The sequence below is a fragment of the Pteropus vampyrus genome, unplaced genomic scaffold (genome assembly GCF_000151845.1).
Source record: "Pteropus vampyrus isolate Shadow unplaced genomic scaffold, Pvam_2.0 Scaffold23, whole genome shotgun sequence".
Taxonomy (NCBI): Eukaryota; Metazoa; Chordata; class Mammalia; order Chiroptera; family Pteropodidae; genus Pteropus; species Pteropus vampyrus.
This window is the reverse complement of record NW_011888804.1, coordinates 2,050,318-2,067,888: the sequence shown is the minus strand read 5'-3', so window position 1 is coordinate 2,067,888 and position 17,571 is coordinate 2,050,318. Positions and strand designations below refer to the sequence as shown.

General features: G+C 39.4%; 1 protein-coding gene across 1 annotated transcript in view; it reads left to right on the top strand.

The window, feature by feature from the left end:
* The first annotated feature begins 921 nt into the window (after positions 1 to 921).
* The window catches only part of PPTC7 (PTC7 protein phosphatase homolog), a 34,805-nt gene continuing 18,155 nt past the window's right edge, over positions 922 to 17,571 (top strand). The window contains exon 1 of the mRNA XM_011355785.2: positions 922 to 1,433. Coding sequence (XP_011354087.1) covers positions 1,208 to 1,433 — 226 coding nt within the window. The 5' untranslated portion in view covers positions 922 to 1,207. The remainder of the gene's footprint in view (positions 1,434 to 17,571) is intronic.

Here is a 17,571-nt window from a genome sequence, read left to right as displayed (position 1 = left end):
TCTAAATAATTTCAGAAGAAAGTTGGTTATAATAATAGTCAAAATCTGGAGAAGGCTACTGTGATGACTTTGTTAGGGGATGGGCCGAGGGCCTTAAAAAAATAGAGAGCCATCTTTCTTGCCAAGGGCTGCCCTTTTGACAAGAAGGACAGAGGAAAAGGCGTCATCTTTGCAAGTCTTTGGTACTACTGCATGATCTCTTTGGGCACCCAAGCCAGAGGTTGGGAGACCTGCTTAGAGGGAAGATCCGTAAGAAAATCAAGGTTTGGTGCAAACAAACTTTGGGCCTGGAATTTTTTATTCTCAATTTGGCAGAACCATCTACAAAGACTGAAACACCTCTCTATGGCATCTGCAGTGATTGATGCCTGTATCTCCATCATTACCCCACCTCAAACTCCCTAGTTTAATAGAAACATTTTCTCGAATTTTCCTAAATACTGTGCAAAACGGCTCTTCTTTCCAGAATGCCATCCCTAAACCCTTCCAGTATATAAATTCCAGAGGTGTCACAGAGCTGGGTACTTCAGTTTCTTAATATATATAGTACATATAATAATACATGATCTGATGCTAGTTGCTTTCAGGTTTTACTTTAAAGGGATGGCAGATACTGTTATTTAAAACAACAGCCTTTAAAAGATGTGGCTAAATCAGGGGAGAAAACTTTCAAACAGCTAACCTTAACTCAGTAACTTAGATCTGGAGATAACCCCGAAGTCCTGGATGCTAGGCAGGGAACTAAAAAGCGACTACAACTCCCAGGAGACATTGCGTTCACGCCCTCTGCGCACGCTCGACTTCGGTGACTGCATTGGGCACTGAGCCCGAGGGGGCGGTGCTTCACCAAGAGCCGCGAATAATGGGCGGGGCCAGAGGCGTGGCCGTGGAGTGGGCGGTGCTGCCGGCGCGGCCCGGAACACGCTAGTGGAGCGGAAGATGGCGGCGGCAGCGGTGGCTGCAGCCGGGACCCCCGTCGGACTGAGGCGGAGGAGCCGCCGGCTTTGACCTCGCTCTGGCTCCCGTGCGCGCGGCAGAGCGTGTGCGAGGCCCGGCGCGTCGGGCAGGCGCGGCGGCGGCGACTGCGCGCCGCCCTGAGGAGCGTCCCGGCAGCGGCGCGGCTGCGGCTGAGGAAAGAGCCGGCTCCGGGCCTCCGCGTCCTCCTGCTCCCCGGGCCCCCCGCCTCCTCGGGGGGGCGGCGTCGGCGATGTTCTCGGTCCTCTCGTACGGGCGGCTGGTGGCCCGCGCCGTGCTCGGCGGCCTCTCGCAGACCGACCCCAGGGCCGGTGGCGGCGGCGGCGGCGGCGACTACGGGCTGGTGACGGCCGGCTGCGGCTTCGGCAAGGACTTCCGTAAGGGCCTCCTCAAGAAGGGTGCGTGCTACGGGGACGACGCGTGCTTTGTGGCCCGGCATCGTACAGCGGACGTACTCGGTGAGCCCCTGGCCCGGATTTCCCCACCCCAGCCCCGCCTCCTGGGGACTCCCCTGCTCCGGGCTTCCCCCTTTCCTCTCGGCAGTGAGAGGAGCCAGAGAGCCCGTAGTAGCTCACAAGTAGGGAGCGCTTACTCAGTGCCCGGCGCCGTGCCAAGCGCTCCGAGGTGCGTTTTCGGCTTGACCAACCCCCATTTTAGAGATGAGGAAACTGAGGCGTAGAGCTGTCGAGCCACGTGCTCAAGGTCATACAGCCTGAAAATGTGACCAGTTTGATCGAGTTCAGAGCTGCACTCTGTGCCAGCTCCGGACGACCTCGTCCCCTCCCCCTCCGGCGACACCTGCAGGCTCCTAACCTCGCTCTTGCTCCCTCCCTTCCCGCTTGCTCTGCGTGTCCTGGGGATCCCTGCCTCTTCCCGCGATCCTGACGCCACAGCCCGGCCACGGGCTGCGGGATCCCAAGCAGGCAGAGAGTCGTGAGCCCCAAACAGAACAGCCGCGTTCTTTCGCCGCCTCAATTGTGACCAGAGTCCTTTTCTTGAGTTGCAGTGGGGGCCGCTGGCTTGATGAAGAAACACTCGCAGTGCATTATCCCAAAGTGATCTTGCCCCTTTGAGGTCACTTGGGGTGGAAGAGAGTCTCCTTGACCTAAAATGTAGCATGCTCAAACCCTCTTCTATACTGCAGCCAAGACAGCCGCCTGGAGAATTGTTTAAAGCCTTTCAGGCCACAGGTGCCCTTCGAAGGCTTATTCCAGTTACACCTTTCGGGGTCGGAGACTAGTATGATAGCTTGCAGAAGGGGCTAAATATAACTCACAAACTTTATCATAATGTACGTCTTTGGAGATAACATATATGCCATAGAATCGTATGCCCTTAAATCTCCTTTAATAAATAAAGCACTTTGAAATTGAAGGACATGCTGTCATTGAACTTGGGTTCAGATGTCACTTTGGTTTCACTTCTCAGGTGAGATTGAGTTTTTGATTACTTTAAATTTCATGTGCTGAAGCAAAGTTTGGCATCGGAGCAGATGGTCCTGTAACTTTTCATGACAATAATTATTTTTTAATTCGATCTCAGAATAGTTGCCTATTATTTTTGCTACATGTGGTGTTTGTGAACATGGAACTGGAAAGATTGTTCTCATTTTACTTTACAAATGACCCTATTACCTGGGTTGAAAAAGTCATTTAATGTTTAGGCAACACTCATGATGTTAACTTTAAAATTAGAGACAGACACAGGCTCCTTAGAAGGTAAGGTCGAGGCACTTGCAGATTGAAATCCTGCATATCCATTCTGAGGTCTCTTTGACCCTTACTCGGTATCTTTTTTAAAGTGCTTTTTCCGTTACATTTAGAAGCACTTCACTCAATGAGCTTGTGACCTGTGCTGCTTTTTCAAATTGCAGTGAGAGTGCAACAAGGTAGGGGATAATAACCCACTAAGGTTTCCTCTGATAAGTCTACTATGTGCTGGCTTTTGTGAAAGATTTGTGAAATTTTTGTCAAACCTCTTATGAAAAAAAGTATAAACATACCATCCTGGCAGAAACCTGGCCTACTTTGGTGCTCAGCTGTCATTTACTAGATCTGTGGTTTTGGGTTAGAGCCTCTCAGCTCATTTTCCTCATCTAGACTAGAGGATGAAAGGAGTGGATCTCTGACCCTCAAGGACTTCTGACCATCAGATCATGTATACATATATATTTTTTGGTTTTGAAATGATGGCATCCTTTGTTATTTTGCATCTCAAATAGCAGGCATTACTTCCTCTCTTATTCATATGGGCACCTCCAATAGATTTCCTCTGTTTTGTATCTGGCTCTAAACCAGTGGTTCTTAACTTTCCTGGTTCATAGCCTTTGAGAAGTTTTGACTGCCCAAGGGCTCATTCCTTATTCAGGGACTTCACTGATCCCACGAAGTCCATCCATGTACTATCTAGAGGTTCACGCATGGGTACCAGGTTAAGAACCACAGCTCTGTACTTCTCCTGAAAGGAATGCTGCCAGGCATAACAAGACAGATGGTTGCTTATGTGACCTAGGGGTGGCCTTTGGCCATATTTGACAAAGAGCCATTTTAAGAAAGAGAGCATGTGTGTGTGTGTGTGTGTGTGTGTGTGTGTGTGTGTGTGTGTGAGTGATATGCAAATCAAGGGGAGACAGGTTCTATTGGACTTTCCTGCTTTGGAGGCACTCTTCCGGAAAGCCATCTTGGGAGCCACCTGAAACAACTGAGTTTGCTTCATATCTTTGGCTTCCACAGACCAGTACGTATACCGGTGATTTCTATTTTATTGACACCAGCCCATCACGGGTCTGATTATGTCTTGCTGTGAAAGAGGTAATGAGTCTCAGTGTCTCTTTACTATTGCTTTTTACGCTGGAAGCTGGAGTTGTAAATTGAATTTTATTAAAAAGCTATGTTCAGTGTTATATTGAACCTCAGTGCTTTGAACCTTTTCGTTCTAGAGATAATTCATTTTCTTTGGATTGACTGTTTATTGCTAAGTATCTGTGGAACTCACTGTGGTGGTCATCTAGGACTTCTTGACTGTAGAATGAAAGCTGTTTATTTTTGTATGAGAAGGAGAAAACTTTTATTTCTTTAATTTATAATTGATCTGTCCTATTAGTCATGCAGTGACTAAACGTACTTGGTGCTTTACAACATTTTTGTAGAGTCCCCACTGGATTTCTTTTAGGAAAAACCAACTATGTTGGGTGTGGTAGGACATAAGAACCACTCCTATCTTCTAGAACACTGGCCAAGGTGCTTTTTCTTTATTAGGTCCAACCGGAGTAAACCAGTACCAGTAAGGCTATGTGCACTTTTATTTTTCCTTCTTCCCTGTGGCTAGTGGTTGTCCTTATTACTCTGTATGGATGCCTAAGTACATAAAAATATGAGAGCTGCGTACTGTGTAATTGCTGGGCCTCCCACAGCCCTGAGCTACTTAACAATAGAAACAAAGCCTGTTGAGAGTTGTAAGACTTAGTAACCTTGGAATCAAGTTCTTTCATTTTATTGCTGAGAAAATGGAGGCCTACGGAAGGTCAAATGACTTTGCAAAGGTTACTCCAGTAGTTAATAGCAGAACTAGGACTAGCACCAAGAATCCCCCATTCCAGTCTTCTATCTGTTACAACACTGGTTTTCTTGACAAGATAGGTACATTCAAAACTAGTTTGTCTTCGGTACTGTTTGTCCTTCTAATGCTTTTTCTGCTTAAGGGGGTGTGCGTGTGTGTGTGTGTGTGTGTGTGTGTGTGTGTGTGTGTGTGTGTAACTTCTTTATTCACTCCATGACTCATAATTAAAATGCAACAAAATCTACATACTAAACCACAATTCACTGAAATCACTTCTTTAAAGAATGGCAGCAGCATCTATGCCATGTAACCTCTGAATACTGAGTTAAGTAATTCTTATAAAACTGTGGGGTGTTTATTTAAGCTTAATTTAATTCAAAACCTTAAAAAGAAGTGAAAACAATTTCATATTATAGCCCTTGGATCTGATTTTGATTGTGGTCAGGATTGTGGTCAGGTGTTTTTGTGAGTAATGCCAGTCTTAAAAGTAGTTGTCTTTTTTTTTTTTTTTTTTTTTTAAACGCCTACAGCACCCGGTATTCCTCAGTGGTCTCCCATCCAAGTACTAATCAGGCCTGACCCTGCTTAGCTTCCGAGATCAGATGAGATCGGATGCATTTATGGCCACAGACAAAAGTATCTGTTTTAAGGCATAGGATTAATGAACAATGTAAAGATTAAAATTTTATTTAGGAAGTGAAGAAATGAGGTAGAATTTGATGTTTTCCAATAGTCATGATAATTTTAATGTATTTGGTACAACCCCTGTATCTGAAAGTGAGTTGTCCTTTTAACAAAGTAGTCACCTTGGGAGAGTGTATATGGCCACTAATTTCAGCCTTTCAAGAAGTCCTCTTTGGAATTTCCCTCAGCTAGATTTCAAGCTGTGTCAAGAAACCAGTCTTACTATTATATAATCATAATTTTTGAAAGTCATAATTTAGCATGATCTACCTATTTACAGCAGACATGACCCTGATTGAATTTTTTAAAATTTAGTTGTATAAGTGCCATATCATTCACTTTTTAAGATAAAAAATTTAAAATAAAAATGTAGTGTTTGATATATTCACAAAATTATGCAACTAGTTCCAGAACATATTTATCACCACCCCCCCAAAACCCCCCCACCATCACCCATTAGTACTCACTCCCCAATCTCCCCTCCCTCAACCCCTGGCAACAGAAAGTAGATTCTTACTCTGTAGATTTGCCTATTTTGGACAGTTCATGTAAATGGAATCATATAATATGCAGTTTTGTGTCTGGGTTTTTTCACTTAACATAATATTTTCAATGTTTACTCACATTGTAATATCAGTACTTCATTCCTTTTTATGGCTGAATAATATTCCATTGTATGGATATACCACATTTTGTTTATCCATTCATCTACTAGTGGACATTGGGTTGTTACCACTTTGTGGCTGTTGTGAATAGTGCTGCTGTGACACATTCATGTACAGGCTTTCGTGTGAACATAGTTTTCCATTATCTTGGGTATAGACCTACAAATGGAATTGTTAGGTCATACTGTAACTCTAACTTAGGAATATAGTTGTTTTAAAATATATTTCTACATAGTTGTAATTGCTTTTCCAAGGGAAAATATTTTTTAAATGACAACAGTCCTATAATTTCTAGGATCAGTACTTTAAAAACACCTGATCTCATAGTCTTCTGTGTGCTTTCAAGAGAAAATTGTGGAATATTAAAGGAGGTGTAAGGGTTTAGTAAAAGGGCCTTCTAGGATTCATAGAAACAGCAGATTTAAGAAGCCACTGACCAAAAAAAGGTTATTGGCTAGTGGATGGATAAAGGAATTTTGTTTGTTTGTTTTTAAACACCTGCTCCCTGATATGTTTCTCATTTTTCTATATAGATAAATTGCATTTTTCATAGGTTCTTATAAGACACATTATTTTAAAAGTAATTTCCTTATACTGTCAGAGCTACTTTTTCTTTTGTTCAGTCTTTAAAAAAGAGATTCTTGAGTTCAGTTTTAAATTTTCCTAAATTCCAGTTTCTCAATTTGTTAATATTCTTCAAGGATTCTAAGTGAATCATTTTTGTAGAGCAAGAAAATGAATTTTAAAAGCATGACTTTTTATACCTTTTAGAAAATACATTTTTGTAAAATGTTATAAATTATGGCAGAGGGTAGAAAACAAATGTTAGCTGGTTGTGGTGGGGCTTTTAGGTGGGGGTGAAGGGACCTGGATGGAAGGAGGCCTCTTCCCTGAACTTTAGCACTGCTTTTTGAAATTGGGCAATATATAACCTGAATGGTTGCAACAGTATCCAAATGGAGTTTTGTATCCAATGTGACTCAAAAAGCACTAAGCTTGGTCAAAGTATTTGACCTACAACCATGTCCTTTGAATAAACGCTTATGTCAGATTCAAGCTAAACCTCAAATTCATTTTGTGTAGGTCCTCATGCTTTTTAGAGAGGCCTCACTTGGGGCCTTAGGTTCAGAATTTTCAGGAAAATGCTTTGGAAGAGTAAGGTAAGAGTATTTTCTTTTGAAAGAAATTTTCGACTTTTCAAACCAGAAGTTTTAGCCATTTGAAAAACCATGTGCCTTGTCAGTTTGCCTTTCAAAGTTAGTCTTAACTTTTGGCTCATTTTAAGAAGTGGTTTCCTGGAGACTTTTATGTCGCTGGCAATAAAAATTTAGCGTTCTATCTTGTTTGAGAGTTGTTAAATATTTTTAAAATCTGATAGTTTTCCATCTCTCTGAGATCTAAAACCATTTGTTTCCTATTATTAAACAATTCACACAATTTACAGAATTGCATCATAAATCAAGACTTCTTGCAAAAGCTGACCACGACAGAGAGCATTGGGCTGATAACACACTCTTATTCAGTTAAACTTGAGTTGGCATGTGGCACAGCTCTTCCAATTTAGTTTAAATTTTTAGAAAAGAAAAGATGCTAAATTCTTTGGAATAAGATCCCAAACACGATTTTGGGTGGGTGGGGGGTGATGGAAGCTTTTCTTTAAAGAGTGAAAGTACTTCACTCTGTTTCCCCTAAGGATTTATTCAGTATCTGACACAAAATATGGTTTGCCTTACCAGTGCTTTATATAGCACTTTAAATTTTATTGCATGTTTTGTTTTAACTTAGTTGATCTTTTAACTGTGAAATAACTGATCTTCACTTCATCTGTGCTTGTTTCCTCATCTATAAAGTTGACTTATCAGTAAGGTCAGTACAGCTAGTGTCATGGCTGGGACTTGAACCTAAGTTTCCTCCTTGCAGGTCTGGTGCTTTTAAATAAATGGTTTCGTTTTGTGCATATGAAAGTAACACCTGTTCAGAAAAGCATTATATAAAACACTTGTAACTCATAACTCTAGTCAGTGTGGTTTCCTCCAGCCTTTGCATATATACAATTGTATGTATACACATTATTAAATAAAATTGGGTTAATATGTATTCTGCTCTGTAACGTTATTTTTATATAATATAAATACTGGTAAGGTTAACTGCATCATACATCAGTGCATCTATAGTCCATACTTTAGTCCTCTATTTTCAGTTAGATTATTTCCAATTATCTATTACAAGTAACACGAGTGAATATCTTTGCATCTAAATATTCCTTTGGATAAATTCCTTGAAGACAAGTTCCTGAGTCAAAGGCTATGGACATTTGCAAGGCCGCTGATGTAAATTTTAGAAAAGAAAAGATGCTAAATTCTTTAGCATAAGTCCCTCCAGAAAGGTGATGCTGATTTATACTTTTGTAGTTGCAATGTTCAGTATGTCTCATCGATAAGTTTATTGTTGACCTTAAGTCTGTCACATTTAATAATTTATAAATTCACGAGATTTGTAAACAGTCATTTTTGAGGGGAATAAGTTTGTAGCTGGTGAATAGCTCTAGAATCGATTGAATTGTTGGTATGAACCTCAAGGACTACAAAATGACTGCAAAAACTTTGCCAGAGACTATAAAAGTGACTTACTACAAAGAGTGCTTTTTGTTAGAGCCAGTACTATTTTGACTCAGGCCAATTCCAAACCATTTCTGCACTGATTTTTCTTTTACTCATTAAAAGACTATTTTGAAATAAAAGGAAATTTTTTTCTTTTTGTACTATGACGATCATTCTGATCTTTCAAGGCTATTGTCTAGCAAATTTTTTTGACTTATCAGAAATTAATCTTTGCTGTTATTTGAGGTAGATGAAAAGGTTAGCTATACTGAATGAATCAAATAAAAAGTGCTTCTGTTTTCACATCAGTGTTTAGATTAGAAAATAGATTTGAGGCCTTTTGAGCCATGCTTCTCTTGCTCAGGCCCACTTTTACGTCTAGGAGTGTACTTTCCCTTCTAATAAAGCTTTTCTTTTCTACTGTAAAAAAAAAAAAAAGAAACAAAGAAAGAAAATAGATTTGAGCTATTTGCGTAAGAGCTAGAAAACTGTAGATGGCCTCTAGGTTGACCACTAATTGGTAATGTGGTCATCATGTTTCTATGAAATGAGAAAGTCTAAACCAGGGATGTCTTATATGCGCATTGTTTGAAAAAATCCACTTCTCTTGGTTCTTCAGTGGCAACTTTGATTTTACTGAACAATCAGTGGTCTTTGGATAACAAGGTTAGTGTATTTTGTGAATATATTACAGATCATTTGAATTCACTGAAGTCAGTTAATACTAATCTATAACTTTTAATAGAATTTGAAATAGAAAAATAGTTGTTTTGTTACAGGCTTAAAGGAGAAAAACTTACAACATTTTAGTCAGGTGGTTAAAACAGGCTCTCTTTTCTTGCAGTGTGACTTGGAATCACAGAATCTTAGAAAAAAGAACTCTTGAGAGAATTTCTCCTCCTGCCCCTTATTTCACAGATAAGAAAACTAAAGCTTAGAGAAGTGATTTGGCCAGTGTCCTACAGCCAGTTAGTGGCAAAGAAATCTGGGAGTGGTGTCATCCCCAGATTGCTTTTCAAGGCTCTTTCCATCAAGCCTTTTTTTTTTTTTCCTTAATTTTATTTTTAGTTTCAAGTATACAGTATGTTGGTCAGACATTTATATAGTTTATAAAATGATCCCCCTGATTGCTCTTTCTCTCCTCTGGCTCTACACCTAGCCATTACATTAATGCCAACTGCATTCCCTGTGCCATATTCCCCATCCCCGTGACCATCTATCAACTACTAATTTGTACTTCTTTAACTCTTCACCCCGTTCTCCCAGCCCTCCAACCCTCCTCCCCTCTGGCCCTCACCAGATCATCCCCTGTAGTTGTGAATATGTTCATCAAGCCTTTTAATGGCCTGTGAAGAGGAGCATCCTGTAGCCAGCCAGCTTAAACCCAAGGCACAGTACCTTGTGCAACTCTAGGATGAAATAATGGGTCATTCTCTTTTTGGAGTTCTCAGATGATAGTTTACCAGTACACCAGAGTGTTGGTATTCTAACTTTTCAGTACCGTCGACTGAATTCATTGTTTACTGGTGGTTGTTTCCTGTTAGTCCCTGACAGGTGCTATGGAGAAGACCATGAACAAAAGAAGTTTCTTAGGTTGGTGGAGAAGACACATATAGGAATAGTATAAAAGAATAGATATACATTAGGTGTTGTGGAAGCATGGAGCCTCAAGAGATGGGTAAATTGAGGCAAGTGAGAAGAATGGTAAGGCTCTCCAGATTGAGGGATCAGCAAAGGTGCAGAAGATTCCCCAAACTACAGGTGTTTATGGCTAGAGAGTAGTTTGGGTTGGTAGGGTGGGATGGGAGATCAGCTGAGAATTGATGTTAGAAACTAGATCGAAACTAGATTGAAGGTCACAATTGCCATGTTAAAGGGTTGTTTTTTTGGTAGGAAGCTATAGTTGTTTTTGCTTTTGTTGTTTTGGGGTTGGCTTGGTTGTTTTGAAGAGGCAGCACATTCAGATTGGTACAGAATTTAAAAGGTATTCAAAGGGTGCACAGTGAAGTCTCCCTCTCACCCTGGTCTCCTAGCTGCAAAGTTCTCCCAAGAGAAACCAGTGTTATCAGTTTCTTGTGTATCCTTCTAGAGAATCTTTTTACGTATACAAGTAAGTTGATATACGTGGAAGGTATTTGACTAGAAGAGTAATATGGATATAGCAATCTTGTCTAAAAAAAAAAATAATAGAGAGTATAATGGGAGAACAGAAGGCAAAAGACCAGCTAGGAAGCTACTGAAATAGTCTAAGTTAGAAAGGTCTTTAGGGCAGTGGAAGGTAGTTGGGCTTCAGACACACTGCAGACATAGAATCAACAGGACCTGGAGGGTGAAAGAGAAAGTGGAATTGAAATTGATTTTTTGCTTCTGAAAGCTTCCTGAAGGTTTCTAGCCTACAAGTGTGGGTGGGTTGGACTGCTATTAATCGGATTAGGAAATGCAAGAGAAGGGTCAAATTTAGGAAGGGAAAACGGAATTGCTCTGTGCAAGAGGCATTTCAGAAGCAGAATCATTGGCCCTTGGAATGCTTGCATCCAGCTGGCCTTTACTAAGTCCTGACTGCTCTGGCAGTGGGACTCATTAGAATCGCCTGTGCGGTTTGTTTTTTGTACTTTGCCAGAAGGCCCAGGCTCACTCTGGGCATGGTGACTCAGGAGGTAGGGCTTGAGTTCCACAGGTAATCTCAGTGTGCAGCAGAAATTGGAAATGTTTTGCCAGGTGCCAGGAACCAGGCCAGCGCCTGGGGATGAAATGATGATTAGCAGTGTGAAAGAGACTCAGCTCTGAAGGGCAGGGGGAGCGGGGAGGTCCACAATATAGAGGAAGAAAGATAGGAAAGTCATGACAGAGGTGCTGCGATTATTGTAGTGACCTAAGGAAATGGTTAGGCCCATTTATGTATTACTAGTTGTTATAAGATTTCCCCTTTGACATGAGCAATTCCTGTCAGAACTGTGGCACACAGTAGGCAGCAGGCACTTAAGAGATACTTGTTAAATAAGTTTACTTCAGAGTCACTTCTGGAAGAAGGAAACTAATTCATTTCTTAAAGTTTTTTCTTTGTGTATTTTTTGGAGACAAATATATGTTCCTTAGTGCTTGAAAATGTTACTATTAAATGTTTAATAGAATATTGAATGGTGGTAGATGTGTGAGTAGAAAAGATGAATGGCCCACTCATCTTTTATACATTATCTGTGGGAATTGTCTTTTGGTTGTGTCCACAGACCAGTGTTTGCAGAGCTTGCAGCCTACAAATACCGATCAAGACTTTTCTCTGATTGCTGCACGCTAGGCTGGTATATATGCTATTATTTGGTCTTTCTTAAAGAGAGGAATAACTTTATTACATATTGGCTGCAAGCTGAGCACTGTGGCAGGCACTGTTAATACGTTATTCTTGTTCCTCACACCAGCCTGTGATGTCCATGATATTATTCCCATTTATGGGTGGAAAAGACTAATGCTTAGAGAGCTACCCAAGGACACCTAATCCTGGAGCTAGAATTTGAACCCAGATCTGACTCCGAAGCCTGTTGGCCCTTGCTCAGTGTGTATACATTGTCTTTCATGTCAGAAATGACCATTTAAAACTGTTACTGAGGCGATCTTTGCTGAATGAATTCTACTTAGTTATTAGCTATTCTTAGGCTAATAGTGAAGCAAAGCCCCTTAATTAAAGCAAATGAAGGCCTCATCTAGCCTCGTTGAACTAGTCAGTGGGCCACAAGGACTTTAGTGGCCTCGGGCCAGCACTTTCCTTCTGGGGACCTCTGAAAAGCCTTAACTTCTGCCAGGCGCATTGTTTGGGCTGATTGCTGGTGAGGAGTTCCTGGCAGGGGTGTAAAAGGCATTTACCTGGAGGTTAGATTTCTCTGCTCTTAGAGCTCTAACCTCACTTTTCACTTTATCCATATTAGTCAGAATTGTAGGGAACTATCCAAAATGCCTGTCTCTTGAACCTCCTCCCCCACAGCTCATGTTTTTATCCTTAAGGGCTCCTATCAGACACTTATCTTTTCCACGAATACTTTTCTGATTCTTTGAGCTAGATGTAATCTGATCTATCTTGCTTTCGTTTTTATTGGTGTATATTTATTTTATTATAGCCATTTATCTTTGAACCTCTCTAAACCTCCCTCCCTTACCACAATCACTACCACTTGATTTTAAGTTTCTGTGGGCAGGAAATCTTTTAAAAGATTTACATGTAAATCTCTTTAGCTGCCTTTCACCACAATGTCTTGCACATAGAAAATGTTCAGTAAAATGTATTGAATAGCTTTAATATCTAATGTAAGTATAAAATGTAGTTCTAATTGGATTTGTATAAAGAGTTTTTGTCAAACCTCCCATAAAGGTGATATGTACTTATTACTGAAAAATGCGAAAGTGTGGAAAATAAAAAGAAAAAATTACTTCTCTTACCATTCAAAAATCATTACTTAATTAAACAATAGATTGGGGAAAATATAATTAGTGTTGAGAAATTAAGGGACAGTTCTCCACTTGGCAGGCTTATTCAAAGGAATTATGTCCTCATTAAAAAAAAAAAAAGTGAGCTAGGGCTACATGTGACTCTTAACCTTTCCCAGAGGGTGGTATTTTAGTAAAGGCCAGCTCTTATTTTTATAGAAGGGTTAAGAAAACAGAGGGTAAATGGTATTGTCTTTGGGGTTAGGTCAAAGACATACAGCTTAATTGTCATAAATACTAAGTTAACCTTTAAGACCAGAATTCTAGATCTAATCTTGTAAACAATGAGAAAATTTCTCTTAGTCTAAAGAGCCAGTATGTGAAATAATGTGAAATAGGTACACATCAGATAGCAGATAGCTGGACTTTAATTGCTGTTACTTTCTTATTTAAATGTTAAATTATTAGGTGTTATGTAACATTTCCTATAATATCTAGAAACTAACTAATAGAAGCCTCAGCTTTATAGAAGTCTTTAATTCTGTAACACACTAAGGGCCCTGCTTCTACCTTCATAGCTAACCATAAGCATCACCACCCCCCCAGCCCCCATGATTTGTCTGTTGCCTCCTTCTCTCCTAAAGGCATTGCTAACAGCATTTAGCATTTGACGAAGATACTGTTGCAGCTCAGAAAGGAGTGACCTTTTTGTGTAACTTCACCTTCTGCAGTTTGTGTGGCAGGAAAGGCAGTGATTCATACCCAAGTCTATAAGATCCCCAAGATCCCCAAGCCACAGTTGAGCCAAAACACATCATTCCACGTTAAGTATTTGGTATTTAAACAGAAGAGCTAAACTAAGGAAGAACATTTTTATTTTTAAAAGATTGACTTTGAATTTTTTTGCCTTCACACTGTCATTTCCTAATCCTCTTTTCAGCATTTTTCACTGCTTTGTAAGACAAAGCAACTGCCCAAAATAGTCTGAAAATTACCATCTCTAATTAATGAAGTATTCTGGATGATAGATATGAGTGTGTATATGTATGCATATGCATTTTAACTTGATTAATTATTAAATAACTTCATGTTTACTAAGCTAGAAAAGAATAGTTATTTTGTTTGGCATTCTAAAACATAAAATGGATTGTTTATTCCTGCTTTGAGTCCATTTTTTATTTTTGTTAACTGTCCTGGACAGTCCATTTCTTTAGCAGAGTTTGGCTTTTGCGTATAGGTTGCATTTTCACACATTTTATCAGATTGAATCCTTTTTCCTTTCCATTCTTTCAGCTTCATTGCTTCAGCTTTTGCATTAGCTGTTCCACCTAGAGATCTTGAGTTCTTGGCGTAGACTTGGTCTCTAGAGAAGAAGATGTGGGTTTTATTGTGATTAACGCAGAGTGGTTGCTTTGGGGAAACTCCTTGCAAAGGGAATATATCACTTGCTCGTTACGGCAGTAACAACATCATAATTTATATAATTTCACCTCTAGAAAACCAAAAGGACTGTTAGTCAAAGCAAATTGTACTTTTCTGAATAACTCAACTGTTGAATATATTTTTTGAGTAATCCTGTATTTTGTTCCTTTTGGAATAATTATTCGAAGATACATTTCACAGCCCTGAATCACAGGGGAGTGTTTTTAATGCCCAAATAGTTGAAGCTTCAGAAATGTTGATACAAGTGTGATCTGTTCCATTTGATAGAAATTGAATTTATACTCTGATCTTATTTTTCTCTAGTTATAGAGAAAATTCACGTTGTGATTCCTCTAGACAAATAAGTTTGGCTTTGAGAATACTAGATTATAGTATTTGAAGAAGAGCCTTGGTATCTGAAAAGAAGCCAGCTATAGCACTGCAATAAATAAATAAAGCTGCCTAACCAGCTGCCTCATTAGATGAACATTCACTGCAGAAAGTGTAAAAACAGATATCCTATCCCTCTGAGTACAGAGGGTCTCCTGCTACTTTTATTATTCAGCTCTTGTGATCCAGCCAGATTCTTATTCAGTTTCCCCTCTGGAATTTCAGTTCACTATCAAGTACCTATCTTAGTAGAGAGAAGATGATTCACACTGATGGAAAAACAATCCCTGTAGAACCCTCTTGCTCTGTGAGAGGGTGAGGCTTGATGTGAGAGGGTGAGGCTCCATGTAAAATGCCTCGAGGTCAGCAAAGATGCAAGGAATAAAGCTGTCACCTGTGGGTACTACTTAATATTTGAAATTCTGCCAGAGCCTATTTTTGGATACAGTAAAATTGTCAAATTTTTATTCACTGATGCTTATATTAAAATTGAATTTGAGTATTCTTTGGTCATCACTTTCTTCTGCAAAATGTTTGCTTTGTAACTAACTGCATGTGAATCTGAAGATCACTGTAGTAGGAAAGATTTAAGAATGGCAACCTCATACTGATCACTGATAATGGGAGACAGTGCTGGACAACATCAGGCTGATGTTGGCTTAATTCAAAGTGTTTTTTAAGGAGAGCCTTTGCAACTACACAGGTGGCCATGTACAGTTGGAAAGGTAGGATTTTTAAGCTTCTGTAATTTCAGCTTACTTACCAAACCTTTTTCCTTGAACTTCTGGCTTAGAATGAAGCTATTAAGTAAAATTCAGAGTTTAATAAAAAACTAAGTGTTTTTTTTTTTAAAGTACAGCAAAATTTTGTTTTTATATAGTTATAACTATGGCAAAGAAAAAAATAATTAGAAAAATGAAAGTTGGCAGTTTAAGAATTTTCTTGTCATCTATAATTTTAAAAAATAATTTAAAAACCATTTAAAAATGTTCTTCACATAAAAAGATATATTTAAATGATGGGAGACACACTGGAGTTCTCTCTTAACTTCGCTTTAGAAAAACAGTCTGGAAAACTTAAAATAGTATATAAAAATCAAGTATTTTCTAGTTGATTATTTCCTCCTTTATAAAACTGACATTTTCACATAAATGGTACAACTAAAGGAATATTCTTTGCCCTATTGTCTCCTCTCAGCCTTTTGCTCAGCTATTTCAGATATGTAACCATTATCTTAACCTAATAATGGTTTTAATTGGATTTTGGGTCAAAGGAAACACTTAAGCTAGACATTGTGCTGACAGACTGTTATTAATGGAGACATAAGATGATTACAATGAATTAAAGGAACTAGCTTCTATATTCAGTGCTAACTCTATCTTGGCATTCAAAGCCTTTCCAGTTATTAACTCAGGCCACCCTGTGAGCTGCACCTCCTCTTCACCTCTAAAGAAATATTCTGACAAACTGGATTACTTGTCTTTTCCTTAAACTTAATCAGTTATCATATCCATGATTATAATTTGATTCCTAGAGTTAGTAGCGGTTCACAAAGGTGCTATTTGGCCAGGAATACTCATTCCTAAGATAAGATCTCTCCTTAACTCCTTGAACTTATTACTCTCTCTAATCTCCCTGAACATCTCATCCAATTTTGATCTTTGTCAAAATCTGGCTCTTATTGCCTTTCCAACTGCAGACTGATAATTCCTGACTTCATACAGAACATTTTCTCAAAAAAGCCCTGCTGCCACCTGAAACTCAGCATACTGGAGACAGAAGGCATTTCCACCCTCTTCTCAACTGGGGAATCATCTAATCAATACTCATTCCTGAAATTTAGAAGCCTATTGATATAAAACCTGTTGATAATAGAGCCCAGGTGTCTTTCTGTATTTATTCCTTTGTATTTCCAGTGATTGTCTGTTTACCTTTCTTAATACCTCTAACCTAAAATCTTGCAGTTGACTCCTGACTGCTTAACCTCCCAACTCTTTCTCTCCACTCACTGCTGTCAGGATTATTTTTCTAAATTTAGATTGAATTATATCACTTCTATCCAGAAACCTTGTTGACTTTTTTTTTATTGTCCATAGCAGTGCTGCCCAGTAGAAACATACTGTAAACTACATATTTAATCTTAAATTTTCTAGTAGCTACACTTAAAAAAGTAAAATTAAACATGCCGTAAGTTTCAATTAGTATACTTAACCCAATATATCTAAACTATTTAAACATGTTCAGTATAAAATTATTACTAAGATATTTTACCTTTTTTTTGGTACTATATTTTTGGAATCCAGAGTGTATTTTACATTTAGCAGCCCATCTCAGTCCAAACTAACCACAGTTCGAATTCAGTAGTCGCATATGGCTAGTGGCTTCCATGTTGAACAGCGCAGGTCTGTAGCATAAAGCTTAAGGTTCTTGGTCGGTAATTCTGGGCCTTCCAGAACTGCAGTTCCTGCCTGCCTACTTCAACTTCTCTCCACTCACCCAAGCTCCAGCTACACTAATGTGTCTGCTATTCTTTTCCTTTCATTACTCTCTCCTGTCTCTCGAAATCTAATTTACCTTCTAGGACCTAATCTGAATACCACTTCCTTAGTGAAGGCTTGCCCCATTCTCAAAGTGCCCCCAAAGCATTAACCACGTGCTTTTGACCCTTCTCAGCAGTATTTATGGGAGCCATTTGTCTAGTTCCTATGTGAGTGAGTAGTCTAGCTGCCCACTAGAAGGTGAACTTTTCAGAGGCAGGACTTATCTTCCTCAGCCCTCTGTTACCTGCTGTTCTCTTTGGCCTCCATTTGCTCGTAGGGATATTCTTAACGTTTGCCGCTTGATATCTTTGGTATCTTAAG